The 17,348-nt window shown below is 45.3% G+C and overlaps 3 protein-coding genes across 3 annotated transcripts; 2 read left to right on the top strand and 1 right to left on the bottom strand.

The window, feature by feature from the left end:
* Window positions 1–633: 633 nt before the first annotated feature.
* Window positions 634–3,401, top strand: LOC129616684 (salivary glue protein Sgs-3-like). The gene is made up of 3 exons (XM_055532311.1): window positions 634–693; window positions 741–1,214; window positions 3,354–3,401. Exons 1-3 carry the CDS (start codon window positions 634–636, stop codon window positions 3,399–3,401), a joined length of 582 nt encoding a protein of 193 aa, XP_055388286.1.
* A 2,287-nt stretch (window positions 3,402–5,688) lies between these two features.
* LOC129616683 (centrosome-associated protein CEP250-like) lies at window positions 5,689–12,958 on the top strand. The gene is made up of 7 exons (XM_055532310.1): window positions 5,689–6,387; window positions 6,490–9,936; window positions 10,098–10,412; window positions 10,480–10,787; window positions 10,831–10,994; window positions 11,222–12,196; window positions 12,273–12,958. Exons 1-7 carry the CDS (start codon window positions 5,689–5,691, stop codon window positions 12,956–12,958), a joined length of 6,594 nt encoding a protein of 2,197 aa, XP_055388285.1.
* Window positions 12,959–15,985: 3,027 nt separating this feature from the next.
* LOC129616680 (40S ribosomal protein S15a-like) lies at window positions 15,986–16,475 on the bottom strand. Its single transcript, XM_055532307.1, has 2 exons — window positions 16,343–16,475; window positions 15,986–16,245 (listed from the first exon to the last, which is right to left on the bottom strand). Exons 1-2 carry the CDS (start codon window positions 16,473–16,475, stop codon window positions 15,986–15,988), a joined length of 393 nt encoding a protein of 130 aa, XP_055388282.1.
* Window positions 16,476–17,348: the final 873 nt, after the last annotated feature.

The following is a 17,348-nucleotide window of genomic DNA, read 5'->3' as shown; positions in this document are numbered from 1 at the left end:
GGGCTGGAAATATGGTAGGCAGCCTGGAACCGAAGCTGTTAGCCCAGAGCTTTGTAGATCTTCTTTTAGACCTTTTGTGATCCTTAGGGGAACTACCAGGGCGTGTAAGTGACGAGTATGGGATCTGACAATGCGATTTGCTTCGACAGAAGGACAGCGGATACAGCTGTTAAGCTCATGTTCGGCGCCGGAACGGAAATCGATCGCTTTAACTATTTTGGTATTACAATGCACGGCGCTAAGATGCTCACATTTTGTTCTGTAGGCTACTGGCTCAGCGCTATGGATGCGGGGAATGTGGTTGAGATTTGGGACAAAGATCGTTGTCTTTATAAATTTGTTGCCAAAGACCTTCTTGAGAAGATGCGAGGAGATGAACGATACAGACCATACTTTGGTATGCGGCATCACAGTCTCAATTTAAGGACCTTGTTTCATTTCCCAACAGGAAACCCAGATAGATGCGGCGCCCTCCCCGAGAAGCCTTTCGTTTTCGTACGTTTTTTGCTGTTGTGACGCATTTCTGATGCATTCATTTCAGGTAAATATCTTTTGCCACTCTTGCACGAAGGAAAACCCAATAAAGGTAAGTGAGGCCCAAGCAGGGGCAATGGCTAACACTTCTTTCACTAGATGGTCAAAATTTTTCAAGCGGAGTGGTCGAAAGAAGTTCACGAAGGAGATAACTATACGGTAAGTTTTTCTGTCGTCGCTGTTATATAGCGGTTTTCGTTCTGTAGGTCGGATGGTTCACCAAGACGGCAGGAGAAACTGTAGACATCAGCGATCGTGATTTCTGTAGGGGAAACCCTTCTCCAGAAATTGATCCAACTACTACAACAACAACAACCGCCACATCAACAACCGCCACATCAACAACCGCCACATCAACAACCGCCACACCGACAACAGCTACACCGACAACAGCTACACCGACAACCACCACACCCACAACCACCACACCAACAACCACCACATCAACAACCACCACATCAACAACCGCCACACCGACAACCGCTACACCGACAACCACCACACCGACAACCACCACACCGACAACCACCACACCGACAACCACCACACCGACAACCACCACACCGACAACCACCACACCGACAACCACCACACCGACAACAACCACCACACCAACAACCGCCACACCTACAACCGCCACACCTACAACCACTACACCTACAACCGCTACACCTACAACCGCCACACCTACAACCACCACCACAACAACCACCACCACAACAACAACCACCACCGCAACAACCACCACCACCACACCAACAACTGCCACACCAACAACCGCCACACCAACAACCGCCACACCAACAACCGCCACACCAACAACCGCCACACCAACAACCGCCACACCAACAACCGCCACACCAACAACCGCCACACCAACAACCGCCACACCAACAACCGCCACACCAACAACCGCCACACCAACAACTGCCACACCAACAACTGCCACACCAACAACCGCCACACCAACAACCGCCACACCGACAACCGCCACACCAACAACCGCCACACCAACAACCGCCACACCAACAACCGCCACACCAACAACCACCACACCAACAACCGCCACACCAACAACCGCCACACCAACAACCGCCACACCGACAACCGCCACACCGACAACCACCACACCAACACCTACAACCGCTACACCCTACAACCGCTACACCTACAACCACTACACCTACAACCGCTACACGTACAACCACCACACCGACAACCGCCACACCGACAACCACCACACCAACAACCACCACACCTACAACCACTACACCTACAACCGCCACACCTACAACCGCCCACACCTACAACCGCCACACCTACAACCGCCACACCTACAACCGCCACACCCCACCATATTACCCACCACCACACCCACAGCGACATCAAAGCCAACTACAACGTCAACAACAACATCCCCCCAAGATGATTCCTCGCATGTGAAAGATATTGTCTTGGGAGCTGCCGTGGTTGCGTTTCTCCTAGCAGCGGGAGGAGTGGGACTTGCTGCTTATCTGTCACCAAAACAATCTTCTCCAGAGAACAGCTTTGCTGGTTCGAAGTGGGAGATGGAGGAGAGTGACCTTGGGCCAACTAATGTCGCCCTGGGCGTGTAAGTGTGTTATACACTTGGGGTGCTAGTTTCCGTCTTAAGAAAAAGTTGAGTTCTTTTTTCTATCCAAGTTTGAATCTTGGAAGATTATTTTTTAGCTGTAGAGTTCTATAGAAGCTAGATGGCGTGATCGTCAGCCTGCGTGTTGTCCAGTTACTTCCCACGTTTGGGAACTTTCTTTTTTGTTCGTCGTGTACAAATTTGGTGCCTGCTAAAAAGTCGGCCCTCATCTTCATGTCGCCAATCACATTTTTTAATTTTAATTGGAAGTTGATTTATTTGGTCCTTTCTTGTAACCCAATCTCATTCAACCAATCGCTCGACATTGGTCCTGTATCTCACGTGATGACTACCCTTAAGTTCTCACCAAAGCTCGAAGGAATTCGCCCAATGCGCGTTCTGTGCAAGTTTCTTATAATTTAGTAGGTGCGATGTGTCCTTGTGCTTCGGAAATGTGTTCAGCCGATTCCCAGTACTCAAGAGTCTTATTCTTTGCTATTGGTTCGGCTGATTCTCTTCTCTAGCTCCAAACATAGGGGAACCTCTAGAACACCAGCCTTCAGTAGATTACTAATAGGTCTTAAGCGAATGACGCAAGGATGGCTTCCGAGTTGGTCATATCGAAATTGAACGTCATCCCTCTCTCATCTGTTGGTTGTGCACTTCATCGACTATGGAACTTCGTCACCTTTTGCTATGAAACAAAGCATAACAGGTACGACTCGTTCCACCTGATCCGCATCGATGAGATGTTTGATGTCTTATTCATCTGGAAGATCCACTTGAAGAAGTTTTGTTTCCTCAAGTCTGGAGCTTCGCTGATTTCAGCAACTATGGCGTTTGAACAAAATTCGATTCCAAAAGGCTCGACTGGTTTTTTATTCGAGCCGAAGATTGAAAGACTGTTGAATGGAATTGGAAAACTTCCAACTTTGGATCAATCGTCTGGAGTTTTGGATTTGAATGAAATCGAAAATTGGTATTCGGGAATTCAGAGAAGTTCGTTAATGGGTTTTTGGCGGATAGATATGCAGAACAAAATGAGCGGCAAATGTATCCTACAGCTCGGTGGCAGAAAGTAACGCACCAGAAGTAGAGAGAGCGAACGCATAGAAGAGAGCGAGAAGAAGGGTGAATGGAGCGAGAACCGAATTGCGAGTATCTAGAGCAACAAGAACCAAGGATAAATCATTTACTGGTTTAATAGGATGATGAATGGGTAGTGGAAGTCTTAGAAGGTAAAAATTCAACTTAATTTTCAAGCGCGTATGAAACCGTAAGACCACGAAGCCAAAACAGGGGCCTACTGGGAACTCAGTAGAGGACAATTTGAGAACAGATGTCAAAAAGAAATGGGCGCAAAACTGCCCATGAAGATGCTGTGCGAAACGCACGCCCAAATGAATCGCGCTTCTTATTAACTGAAATCTTAAGAAATAACTCTGAGAGTGGACGCGCGCAGATAGGACCAGTAAAGGAGAGTTCATGTCTGATTGGACTGAATTTCGGCACAAGCTCTTTTGAGTGTCTTTTTTTGTTCGGGTTTCCTAGTTGCGGAATATTACAACATATTCTCTTCAAGAAATGAAGAGAATATTCGGTACCAAGCGCAAATCAAAAAACGCCAACGTTGACTTGGCACAGTCGTCCATCGAACTCGATGACAACGGCACTCCATTAACTGCTCAAGAAGAAGATAAATCGTTCAACGCCTCATTGACAGCTCAAGAAGGGGATACCACCTTCAACACCACTGAGGAAGTACCCGCGAACGCTGATGTCAACCTGAACACAGCAAGGGAAGTGCCTTCAGAGGCTTCCCGCTTCCAGGAAACCCCCTCAACATCAATAAAACTGGCTTCGAAGGGGTTTCGTGATAAGGACTTCAAAATTCAACAGAGTGACTCAGCTGGAACCGAACATAGTTTATCAAACCAACCACAAGTAATCGAAGTAAAGAGTAACAATGATAAAATTGAAACTGAATTAAAAAATCAAGAACCCTTGAGTCAGCAGAAAGCTGCTGAACATGGAAGTGAACAACGCGATCAAACCCAAGAGGCAGAACAGAGCACTCAGAATGCGCGTTTGAAGGAGGAGGGCTCAGAGACAAAGATCGTCGTTACAACAACTCAGACTGCATCTAAGATTGACACCCCTAGTGAAGATGAAAAAGATGATGTCATGTCGCTTAGTGGGCTAAGCGCAACGACTGGAGTGACGAATGACGGAGAAAAAGCGAAAAAAAAGGGGAGATTAGGAGGATTGAGAAAAGCTCTTAAGTCTGCTGCAAAAAAAGCAACTGGAGTTAAATCGGAAAAAGAGGAAGTTGATGAACAAAAACAGAAAGTTTCGTGGTCTGGATTGAGTGAAGTCGAGCTGCTGAAGCGGGAATTAGAAATGTAAAGAGTTTATAATTAATATTGATAGTGGCCGTTTTTCATAGTGCACTTGTTGGCATTCATCTGGTGCACTTATTATAAGGTACCAAATCAGTTGTATGGTTGTTGTGTATTTTGCTCTATCGTTAGGGTTGAAGAAGAGAATAAGCGTTTACGTTCAGCAAAGGCGGAGTTAAGCGGACATATCGATGCAAAAAATGCGACTATTCGAATTCTAGAACTCTCTCTAAGCGAAGTAAGATTCTCTGGTTTGAAAAATAGCCCCCGTTTCTGTTTGATTCAGGGAGAAGATTCAACGGTCAATTCAACATTGAATAGTTTGAGATCAGAAGTGTCGCAACTTCAGACGAAATTGAATGAAGCACAAGCGAGGAATGAAACGTGGCAAATGGAAAAGGTAAATCCATAACCCTCAGAGCTCATTCGCAGTTTCCTGTTCGGATGACTAAATCATTTCTGGCCTCGAGAATAACAAAATGGAGCGGAAAAAAACTTCTCCCTCCTTCTTTTTCAGATTTCTTTGCAGGAAAAGCTCGATCGAGTGGAAGAAGAGAAGTCTGATCTGAATGTAAGTCACAAGTAGAATGTTTAGCCGAATGCATAGAAGGTGGTTCACTGATTTGACGTGTTAGGAAAAGCTTGAGATCTCTGTTGAGGAGGCAGAAGCGACATATTCCTCTCTTGCGGAGTTGCAAGTACAGAATAAGAAAATGGAGGATGAAGTAGGACTTGATTGACGCGTTTTTTGTTCTATTTCCTCAACTCGACAGGTAGCATCACTTCTAGAAAGACTCGAATCTGAAGAGCGAGAAAAGAAAGTTCATGTGAGAGATCGAAATAGTGGAGAAGCCTGAAACGTCAATCGTTCATCTTCTCAAAAATGCTTCGTGTCGATGAGCTGTGCTTCTTCCACAATCAAATTTCAAGGTTGAAATCTAGTGTTTTGTTGTTTGTTTAGAAAGAGGAGAATATTCGTCTACTTGAAGTTGTTCGATTTAAAAATGAACAGTTGGAATCAGAACGAGAAAACTCTTCGATGAAGGATGTAGGAACACGTTACCTCTGTTTATTCCTCTCCCTAGAACATCCTGGCTTTCTCAATCTCCAACTGCTTTCACTCGTCAGGACACTTCCACAAAGATGACGCAAGAGCTTGAAGAGCTTCGATCACGCTACACTGAGTTATTGACAGAATCCTCAGATCTTCGAGGCCAACTGAGGCAACTTCAAGCCGTCCGAGATGACGACAATTCAAAACGACAGGATCTAATGAAGCTCCATTCATTGGCGAGCGAACGGCTTGAGGCGCAACTGAAAGAAAGGCAAGACATATCGGCACGAATTAGCGGGGAACTGCAGAAAGAAAAAGGGCAAGTGACTCAATTGCAGCGGACTGCTAGTGAACTTCAGATGGATCGGGAAGAAATCGTAGCGCAATTGAAGTCGGCTCATAGCCGCATCGCGCAGTACGAAAGCCGGATAACTGCCATGGCGGGTGCCAAAGAAATGGCGGAAGAGGAAAATGAGGCATTGCTGCAGAGACGACGTGTTTTAGAGAGTGAATTTGAAGCAGCAGCAGAACGTTCGATGCAACTTGAGATTGCTGTGAAGAACTTGGAGATCGAGAAGGACCAGCTGTTGGTGAAGATTAAGGAAACAGAGAAGAAAATGGATTGTCTGACAGAAGTGAACACGGAGCTTACCGCAGAGAAAGAGCAACTATTGCTTGACTTAAAGCAAACCACAGAAAGTTTGGAGGAACTTAATGCTGCGAAGAAGAAGGTCGAGATTGAGAAAGATCAGCTCTCGCAAAAGGTCAAAGAGGAAAAGCTAGAGGCTGTTACAAAAGCAAATGCAGAATATGAAACAGAAAAGCAGGAGCTGACTCTTCAACTGGAAGCAGCTACAGAAAGTTTGGAAGAACTTAATGCTGCGAAGAAGAAGGTCGAGATTGAGAAAGATCAGCTCTTGCAAAAGGTCAAAGAGGCAGAGGAAAAGCTAGACGTTGCTACGAAAGCGAATGCCGAATATGAAACAGAAAAGCAGCAGCTGACTCTTCAACTGGAAGCAGCTACAGAAAGTTTGGAAGAACTTAATGCTGCGAAGAAGAAGGTCGAGATTGAGAAAGATCAGCTCTTGCAAATGGTCAAAGAGACAGAGGAAAAGCTAGACGCCGCTACGAAAGCAAATGCAGAATATGAAACAAGAAAGCAGGAGCTGACTCTTCAACTGGAAGCAGCTACAGAATGCTTGGAAGAACTTGATGCTGCGAAGAAGAAGGTCGAGATTGAGAAAGATCAGCTCTTGCAAAAGGTCAAAGAGGCAGAGGAAAAGCTAGACGTTGCTACGAAAGCGAATGCCGAATATGAAACAGAAAAGCAGCAGCTGACTCTTCAACTGGAAGCAGCTACAGAATGTTTGGAAGAACTTGATGCTGTGAAGAAGAAGGTCGAGATTGAGAAAGAGCAGTTGTTAGAAACAACGAGAAAATCGAATCAAGAGGCCGCCTTGTACTCAGCAGAGGCAGACGAGAGAGTCATGGCTTCAACAAACGCAAATACGGACCTCTTGAAAGAGAAGGAGCAGCTGCTGGTACGATTGAACGCAGCTACAGAAAGTTTGAAAGAACTTAATGCTGCGAAGAAGAAGGTCGAGATTGAGAAAGATCAGCTCTTGCAAAAGGTCAAAGAGACAGAGGAAAAGCTAGACGCTGCTACGAAAGCAAATGCAGAATATGAAACAGAAAAGCAGGAGCTGACTCTTCAACTGGAAGCAGCTACAGAATGTTTGGAAGAACTTGATGCTGCGAAGAAGAAGGTCGAGATTGAGAAAGATCAGCTCTTGCAAAAGGTCAAAGAGACAGAGGAACAGCTAGACGCTGTTACGAAAGCAAATGCAGAATATGAAACAGAAAAGCAGCAGCTGACTCTTCAACTGGAAGCAGCTACAGAATGTTTGGAAGAACTTGATGCTGCGAGGAAGAAGGTCGAGATTGAGAAAGAGCAGTTGTTAGAAACAGCGAGAAAATCGAATCAAGAAGCGGTCTTGTTTTCAGTCAAGACAGACGAGAGGGAGTTGGCTTTAGCACAAACGAATACGAAGCTTACAGAAGAGAATGAGCAGCTGCTATTACGATTGAACGCAGCTACACAAGGTTTGGAAGAGCTCCTCGAGGCAAAGAAGAAGACGGAGACAGCGAGCGGAGAGTTGATGGAGAGGGTCGTAGAGGCAGAGAAAAGGATAGAGAGTCTGACAAAATCGCGTGCTACGCTGTTGACGGAGAAGGACCAGTTAGTGTCCGATATGAAGGAAGCTATCGAGTGCTTCGAAGAGGTTGAGGCTGCAAGAAGAACCGTGGAAATTGAGAAAGATCAGCTCTTGCAGAAAGTCAAAGAGACAGAGGAACAGCTAGACGCTGTTACGAAAGCAAATGCAGAATATGAAACAGAAAAGCAACAGCTGACTCTTCAACTGGAAGCAGCTACAGAATGTTTGGAAGAACTTGATGCTGCGAAGAAGAAGGTCGAGATTGAGAAAGATCAGCTCTTACAAAAGGTCAAAGAGACAGAGGAAAAGCTAGACGCTGCTACGAAAGCAAATGCAGAATATGAAACAGAAAAGCAGGAGCTGACTCTTCAACTGGAAGCAGTTACAGAATGTTTGGAAGAACTTGATGCTGCGAAGAAGAAGGTCGAGATTGAGAAAGATCAGCTCTTGCAAAAGGTCAAAGAGGCAGAGGAAAAGCTAGACGTTGCTACGCAAGCGAATGGCGAATATGAAACAGAAAAGCAGCAGCTGACTCTTCAACTGGAAGCAGCTACAGAATGTTTGGAAGAACTTGCGAAGAGGAAGGTCGAGATTGAGAAAGAGCAGTTGTTAGAAGCAGCGAGAAAATCGAATCAAGAGGCCGCCTTGTACTCAGCAGAGGCAGACGAGAGAGTCATGGCTTCAACAAACGCAAATACGGACCTCTTGAAAGAGAAGGAGCAGCTGCTGGTACGATTGAACGCAGCTACAGAAAGTTTGGAGGAACTTAATGCTGCGAAGAAGAAGGTCGAGATTGAGAAAGATCAGCTCTTGCAAAAGGTCAAAGAGACAGAGGAAAAGCTAGACGCTGTTACGAAAGCAAATGCAGAATATGAAACAGAAAAGCAGGAGCTGACTCTTCAACTGGAAGCAGCTACAGAAAGTTTGGAGGAACTTAATGCTGCGAAGAAGAAGGTCGAGATTGAGAAAGATCAGCTCTTGCAAAAGGTCAAAGAGACAGAGGAAAAGCTAGACGCTGTTACGAAAGCAAATGCAGAATATGAAACAGAAAAGCAGGAGCTGACTCTTCAACTGGAAGCAGCTACAGAATGTTTGGAAGAACTTGATGCTGCGAAGAAGAAGGTCGAGATTGAGAAAGATCAGCTCTTGCAAAAGGTCAAAGAGACAGAGGAAAAGCTAGACGCTGTTACGAAAGCAAATGCAGAATATGAAACAGAAAAGCAGGAGCTGACTCTTCAACTGGAAGCAGCTACAGAATGTTTGGAAGAACTTGATGCTGCGAAGAAGAAGGTCGAGATTGAGAAAGATCAGCTCTTGCAAAAGGTCAAAGAGACAGAGGAACAGCTAGACGCTGTTACGAAAGCAAATGCAAAATATGAAACAGAAAAGCAGCAGCTGACTCTTCAACTGGAAGCAGCTACACAAGGTTTGGAAGAGCTCATCGAGGCAAAGAAGAAGACGGAGACAGCGAGCGGAGAGTTGATGGAGAGGGTCGTAGAGGCAGAGAAAAGGATAGAGAGTCTGACAAAATCGCGTGCTACGCTGTTGACGGAGAAGGATCAGTTAGTGTCCGATATGAAGGAAGCTATCGAGTGCTTCGAAGAGGTTGAGGCTGCAAGAAGAACCGTGGAAATTGAGAAAGATCAGCTCTTGCAGAAAGTCAAAGAGACAGAGGAACAGCTAGACGCTGTTACGAAAGCAAATGCAGAATATGAAACAGAAAAGCAACAGCTGACTCTTCAACTGGAAGCAGCTACAGAATGTTTGGAAGAACTTGATGCTACGAAGAAAAAGGTCGAGATTGAGAAAGAGCAGTTGATGGAGGGACTTAAAGAGACAGATGTTCGGGTGGCGAGTCTGACGTCAGGGAGTGACAAGCTTGCGGAAGAGAGAAAAGAATTGCTCTCACATATCAAAACGACAGAAGAACTGATTGAAAAACAGAAGAAGGAGGTGGAAGCTACTCGAATGGAAATGGAAACACGGACAGGCGAACTGCAACGACTCTTGGAAGAAAAAGAGCGGGAATGCCTTGAAGAACGAGAGCGATTTGAAAGAATTCAGTTGGAGCTCATCGAGGCTGGAAAGATGCAGGAGACAACTTCAAATGAAGTACTTCAAGTGAGTGGATTCTCGTGAGTGAATGAGAGCCATTTCGCTCTCAAATCTAAGATGAGGACAACTCTTCAATGGCCGTGTCGTTGAAAGATGTCTGAATTCGTGCTTAGGAACTGTTTCTATCTGTTTTCTGTTTCAGCACTTTCTATTTTTTTGCTTTTCAGTACAAGTCTCAGATCGAGACCACCGAAAAGGAAACATCTGTCATGATTTCTCAAGCTGTTGCGACCGCTGATGAGCTCAAGCAAGACATCGAACAGCTGAGAATTGAGATTGCGATGCGCGAGGAAGAGCTGAAGACAGAGAAGAAGTTATCCGTGAAAGGAAAACTAGAACTGGATAAACTCTGTGTTGAATTGGAGCAGGCTAAAGACGCCAATGCAGCGGAATTGAAGCGTCTTCATCATGGCCTTATAGTCCGAGAACAAGCGATGGAAAATCTGGAATCGGAAAAGAAACGATTAGAGGAACAAGCCAACGTGAGTCAGTTGTGATTTGTAAGAGGGGGAGATTTTTTTTTGTTCTCACTTTTTGTTGCGTTGTTAGCAAATGGAAGAACTTCTGAAACAAAGCGACCAGGAGAAGAGCGCTCTGCAGGAAGAGCTCCGATTGGAAAAAGTCAAATGCACCACGCTGGAGAGTGGAATAGAAGATCTGAGGAAGGAATTGGAGGAGGAAAAGGAATCGCTGGCTGAAGCGATTTTGCGTAGCGAGGAACTGGAAGAACGAACGAAGAAGCTGGAAAGCGAACTGAAGGAAAGAAACTATCGACTAGACAAAATAGCTGCAGAAAGCAAGGCGGCTAGGCATGAGACAGCTTTGAAGGAAGGAGAATTAATTGCGAATTCTGGAATGTAAGAATCAGAGGTTTGAGGTGACTTGAGATTGGCTTCTCAGGCTCCAAGCGAAAACTTCCCGCATGGAAGAGCTCGAACGAGAAGTGGAGGAGTTGGAGAATGCGCTTGAAGAAATGCGTGACCGGTGTGAAGAACTCGAAGATGATCTTGACAACAAGGTTCAAGAGTGCACGCAACGAGAGGAAGAAATCCAAAAACTTCAAGGTTAGTTGCTTTGAAATAGAAAATAGATGGTGTCTGATGGTTGCTGATGGGAATGCTTTCGGGATGAATAGAGTTTGAAATGAATACGATAATCATGTAGAGAGGAGAAGTGTTACGTAATATGCAGCGGAAGTAGAGGTGGAGAGTAGCAAAGTACCTTACAGCAGACGGAATATGAGAATCATGTAGAGATGAATCGGTTATTCTGAGACTCTGTATTTAATCAGGTGATGTGGTGACGCTCGAAATCAATCTATCGGATCTAAAACTGGAGAAAAAGAATCTGGAAGACGAACTGGAGGAAATAGAGTGCGATGCAGAGTCATTGCGGACTGAAGTGGCGTTGTTGAAGACAGAATCAAATCAATTGAATGCAAGTTACATGGAAGAGAAGAAAACCATGACAGAGAAGGTTGAAGCTGCAGAGTGCGAAATTGAGGAACTGAAGCGAAATCACGACAAGTTGTGCGCGGAGTTGAATGAAACGATTGAAGGCTACGAACTCAGATTGAAAGAGAAACAAGATGAAATAGACAAGGCGGACAATCAGGCAGAAAGAACAAAAGAGGAAGATCATGAAGCAGTTCTCATTCTCCAAAAAGAAATTGAGAGGATGGAATCAGATTTGGTGAAGGTCAAAGAGTTCCAGGCAGATGCGATGAAGTCGATTCAGATGTTGAACAGCAATTCTGAAGTGGAAGAAGACATTGATGAGGAGTCTGGTGATTTGGAGACAATCAGAAATGCACTAGAAGCAACTTGTTTAAGAGTTGAAAAAGAAAGAAATGAAGCACAATGTTTGAAGACAGAAATTCTGACATTGCAGCAGAATCTTGAGAATGAGATAAACATGAACAAGAAAAATGGCGAAAAAATCGATAGACTAGAAGAAGAAATAAAAAGAGCAAATAAGACATCAAAAAGAGGAAGCCTTTCTGAAATAGAACTTCTTGGGAATCCAGATTGGGAAAAAGCGAGTTGTCAGGTTGGAGCGTTAGAACAGTCCGAAAAACCAGCTGGTGATGAGCGTCGAGCAAATTCGGAGTTGATTGGAAAAGAAATCTTGACAGCCTCATCATTGGAACAGCAGAGTGCAGAAGCATTGACGTGTGGAATATCAAGTCATCAAATGAATGATTTGGATTTCTGTCTAACTACTCAACAAGAGAATGAAAATAACGGCACTCCAAAAATGACTGTTGGTGAGTTATCATTCGATGCGATATGTAGATCAGGCAGTTAGAAGTGTGTTCACAGCCACGCTTCATCAAATTGTAGAGCTGAGAGTTCCTGTAATGTTGACTGTTGGTCTCACTTTGATAGGCGTCAAGATCGCAGCAATAAAAGGAATCGGGGCTAGGGAACTTGCCGAAGAAAGTATCAGGGTTCTACAGGAACGGATACAAGAGTTGATGGAGACGCAAGAGCGTCTCTCTGTCCGTCTTCAGGAAACGGAATTACTTCTCGAGCAAGTAAGGACAAAAAGTTTGAATGCTGAATTTGAAGTTGGCGATCGTGCGCATTTCGGTCAGAATCGACGCGAAAACAACGCGAAGAGTGTTGACCCTCCTCAATCGGAAGCCAAGCTTCAGCAGCTGGAAGCGAAGTTAGAAACAATGGAGGACAATCAGGAGGAGCGACTGGAGCAACTCAGGGAGGTCACTTCTGAGCTAGAGCAGTCACGGGGAAGAATCGAAGAACTGATGCATGAGATGGAAACGTCGGGGGAACGAGAACGCGTTTTGAAAGAGAAGGTTTCTGCATTGAGGGAGTTGTTTGAGGAGACTGGGCAGCAGTGGGTTCGAAGTCTCGCGAAGAGGGATCCACCACCGAGAGTGAGCGCAGACGACAACGTTCCATCTGAGAGAGACGCTAGAATAAGTGATGCAAAGTCGACTGAAGATGCACAGGGAGACGACCGCTTCGTTGGAGTAGAACAATCAGCCGGAGAAGGTGAGCCATGAAAAATTTGGTGAGCCCTGAAAAGCTTGATGAGCTCTGAGAAGCTTGGGAAGCCCTAAAAAGCTTGGGGCTGCATTGGAGGATCAAAAACAGATAGAAATATGCTCTATAGGAGATATGCAGATGGCAGAACGCACGGATGGAGTTGTTGCGAATACAATTGTCTCCATTCCACGTGAAGCTGCAGTCGTCTCCTCGGCTCTGCTAGAAGCTTCACCGAACGGAAGTCCGAGTGCGAATTCGATCAGCGACGTTTCTGTGAAATACAATTTAGAAAATCATCCCATGGAATTAAGGCCACAGAGTGATACGAGTCGTGAACTGAGTAACCTGGTTCAAGTAGTCTCTCAACTACTCGGCCGTTTAATCGAGGAAGGCCCCAAGCCTCACATTGCTGAAGTGCTTGAAGTAAGACTACTGCTTGGTCCCTCAATTCAGATGCCGATAATGGTTTTGCCTTGTCATCCAGATTCAGAGGCAGCAACAACAAGGATGGATGGTGAACCAAATCGAGTTGAAAGAGAAAGAGCTCTCGACTGCCAGAACTTCATTGAATGAGCTGCAGCAGAGAATTGATGACCAAGTGAAAGAAGTAAGAAATAATTAAAACAACATTTTCTATTGAGTTCATTCTTTCTGACCACGTTGGAATCCTCTCTCTGATGCAGACTTTATCAGTTTCCCCACCAATTGCAACTAGCGGAGTTAGAGGCAAGCCTGTTTTCTCCTTCCTTGAGAAATAGTTGTATCCACTTCATCAGAATACAGCCTTGAAAACATCCGTTGATGCCGAAGCAACTCAAGTAAGCTGCAAGTTAAGATCGGGATCAAGTCTCAGATGAATTATATGAAGAGAATTCTGTATTTCGTTTAGAACCTTGCAGTCCAGGAAGCCTACCGTCATCTTCGAGATCAGTATAAGGCTCTTAAGGCCGAAAGAGCGAAGCTGGGGGGGACAATGTAGAGCGCTCCAAAAACGAGAGCTTGTTTATAAACGAATTGTTGCAGAACTTTCAAAACTCAAGGAAAACCAGGCAAGCACGCTCTTCGGATCGATTCATTGCACCTCTATATTTCAGACATCTGCAATAGACAAGCTAGCGTCTCGTATCACGGAGCTTGAAATGTTATCGGGCGTGCAGGTCAGTAATGTCACATACATTTATTTGGTGTGGTTTGGAAAGCAATTTCGTCCTGCATCGTGTCATGACGAGAAAATCCTCAGCGCCTGTCGGTCAATCACCCAAGAGATCGGATTTTCTCTCTTCTTGTGTCTTTCAGCTGGAGACTCGGTTGCGTGAAGTTGCGGAACAAACTCATCCAATTCTTGATGAGAAGCAGCGGGAAATCGATCACTGGAAGTCCCAAGCAGAAGTAAGGGTGATGATGAAAGTGCAGATACAGACTGCGTGTAGGTGCTCGATGCAAGACTGATCAAAGAAACCCGAGCAGCTTCTTCGGAGATTGAAGCACTCCAACAGCAAGTGCGTGAAATCCACCAGCATTTATTTTTTCAGATCATCAGAATCACTTCTGTTTGTTTGTTTCTCTTCAGATCGACGTGCTGAGACGCGAACATGAAGGGACAATCGCATCGCTTGAAACTCAAATAAAATTCCACGAAAATCAGAGTTCTGAGCTCCTGTTTGGAATGAAAGCTGTTGAACAACGATATTCTCTGGCTTTTCAGAGATTGCAACGTCAAGCAGATTTTTATGCTTCTACAGTAACAGCGGATTCCCAGATGTCCCAAATTACGCTCGCAAAGAGCCCTTCTGAGAGGAGCCCAATGGATGATGAAACTTCAACGAGTCTCTACCGCGAGATGCAACAAACAAGAAGTCGTACCGCTCCACCCGCCCTGCTGTTGAGTAATCTGATATTGCTTTGCGATGAAATTCCCTGATGCTGTCACTGTTCTGGATAGTGGAATGAAAAAAACAAAAGTCAGAGCGTGTCGTTGAAATTGTTCTTCTCGCAAAAGATGAATTGAAGAAACAGTTGGCGCTCCCCCATGAAGGTGGCTTGATGATTGAAGGTCTAGAAGACATCCTCCGCTTAGAAGGAATTCAGTTGAGTCAGTTTTGTGATTTCCTGGCAAACAACGGAATTCGAGTCGATCCCCTCCATCGCTGAGTTGTTTGCCACTCTGGCGAAATGGATTTTCCGATTAAAGGGAAGTGAACAGAACGACAATCGAACAGGTGCCTTAAAAAACGCTCTCCTATCAAGTACTCATGGAGAGAGAAGCATTGATCAATGGAACCCATCTCGCTTGCTCGAAATTCTTCTGAATTTGGAGAGCAGGGCTTCATTTATGAACAGATTGATTCTTGGAGTCCAGCAACTGCAAGAAATGTCGAGTACAAACCGGAGTGCGTCCTGCTTCCTCTAGAGGTGCGTGAATTGGGAGCTATCGTTTGCGCTGGTTGTTCTCCTAAGCTACTTTGCTCCTTCCAGGGATCTGTTCTGGCCTGATTGGATTATTAACAACCATTCTAGATGGTGCAGCACAGCAAATTTCTCAGTTAGAAGAACAGAATGGAGTTCTGTGGTCTTCACTCGAAGAAGCCAACGCAGCAGCAAGGGCGGAAAGAGAAAAGGGGAAGGTGGGCATCTCATAGGAAGACAGCGCCATCCTGTTTCGCTCTTAGGATATTTTGTCCGCATTTAAACAGCAAGCTAAGGACCTTCGGAGGCTTGGGTGAGTTTAACCTGGACATTGCGAGCAGTTCTCCTTTTCAGAGAGGTGTACATGTACGATCGCCAAAGCTGGGATCCATTCCAATCGCAGCTTGGAGATTTAAACACGCCAGGAAATCAAGATCGAGACTTTTTGAGAGGCTTGGAAGACGCTCGAGAGAGCCCGATGAAATCATTGCCTCCGAGGACCCGTCCGATCACCAGCACTAGCAAATTTATGTCCCAGCCAGTTACAACACAAGACTAGTTTTATACGTCAACAGTGCACAACCCTTTTTTTTCAAATGACATGGAAGTTTCGCATTTTTTGATTCACATCAAAAGACTCAGAAGAAGAAGCCCAGGATTTTACCACCTGTGTGTTTGTGTCTGGCTTCCTCGTGGTCCATGATGCCATACGAGGTTGTCAAGACAACATGCCCAAACTGGCGGGATGGTAGAAGATCCGAAGTCACTTGTTCAATACGATCCAACGTCACATCGAAACGGGGGGAGATAACGCCACACTTGTTGATCCGGCCAAGAAGGTTGACGACGATTTTACCGCTTCGGTGGGTATCGACGATTTCGAATTCGCCTGTGTAACCTGAACTGACAACAAACAGCAATTTTGACAACAATTGTGACACAGAAATGTTGATACACAAATCCACAATTCAATAACCATGAACTCTTAGCATTACGTCTCTTTTGCATGCACTGTAAAAAGTGAACAACGACCTTGCTTGACGGGCGGATCAACACTTGACGTCGTCCTCGCTTCTCGGCATTAACGATCGTCTTCAGACAATCTGCTAGAACAGACATGCGAACCATCTGAGAGGAAGGAGGAACCCGATTTGGGACATACAATTAGCGAACTGTGAGGGGGGACTTACTGTGGCGTGAATCAATCCTGAAACGAAAGCTCAGGCTTCAAGGGGCGAAGGCGCGAAGAATCAAACCAGATAGGTTAATAGGCAAGGCACCATGTTTGTGTTAGACCTGACTTTTTTTCCTCATGTTACAGACTTTTGTCTCGAACCATTGAACGAAAACTCTGTGTTGAGGTCCTCGTCCAACTTCCAACAATAATAGTTTGATGCCACCTGGGTCGTTCATCAGATGAACCTGGGACTTTCAAAAACCCCCATCGACTATCATTATCCACTACCAACATGCCCAAAATAACTCCAAAGCTTCCATGTCTGCTTGCAGAAAAGATTGAAAACGTTGCAGAAGACACTCCCGTGATTGTGACGCACAATCCAAGGCAGTATGATCAGGCTGAGATGATCCTGTAGTGACATTGATGGTCAAATTGTACGGAATTGTTGCTCTGATGTGTTTAGGTTTCATTGCGACGACGCCCTGGCTGTTGGATTGCTTCTTTGGAATACTCCAATGATAACGCAAGAGACGCAAGGAAAACCTTTGGATTTCTGAGAGGATTTAACGATCCCTCTAACGCGACTTAAAACCCTCCAAATTGATCGGCTCTGCTGTCATGGGAGCGTCAAGCATTTCGTTGCCCTCATGTGTTGAAGTTAACGATTCGACAACACGGACGGGACGAGGACGATCCGAAATCTCTAGGAGTTCTGGGGGAATTGGGCTCGTGATCACTCGATAGACAAAGGCACACGTTCCGGTGGTCCTGCGTACCACAGGGGCACCACGGAGGCGACAGTCCCGTGCACTGCGCGAACT

The sequence above is a fragment of the Condylostylus longicornis genome, unplaced genomic scaffold, assembly GCF_029603195.1.
Source record: "Condylostylus longicornis isolate FDR11 unplaced genomic scaffold, ASM2960319v2 ptg000282l, whole genome shotgun sequence".
Lineage (NCBI taxonomy): Eukaryota > Metazoa > Arthropoda > Insecta > Diptera > Dolichopodidae > Condylostylus > Condylostylus longicornis.
Note: the sequence above shows the minus strand (reverse complement) of the source record. Positions and strands in the feature narration are given on the sequence as shown.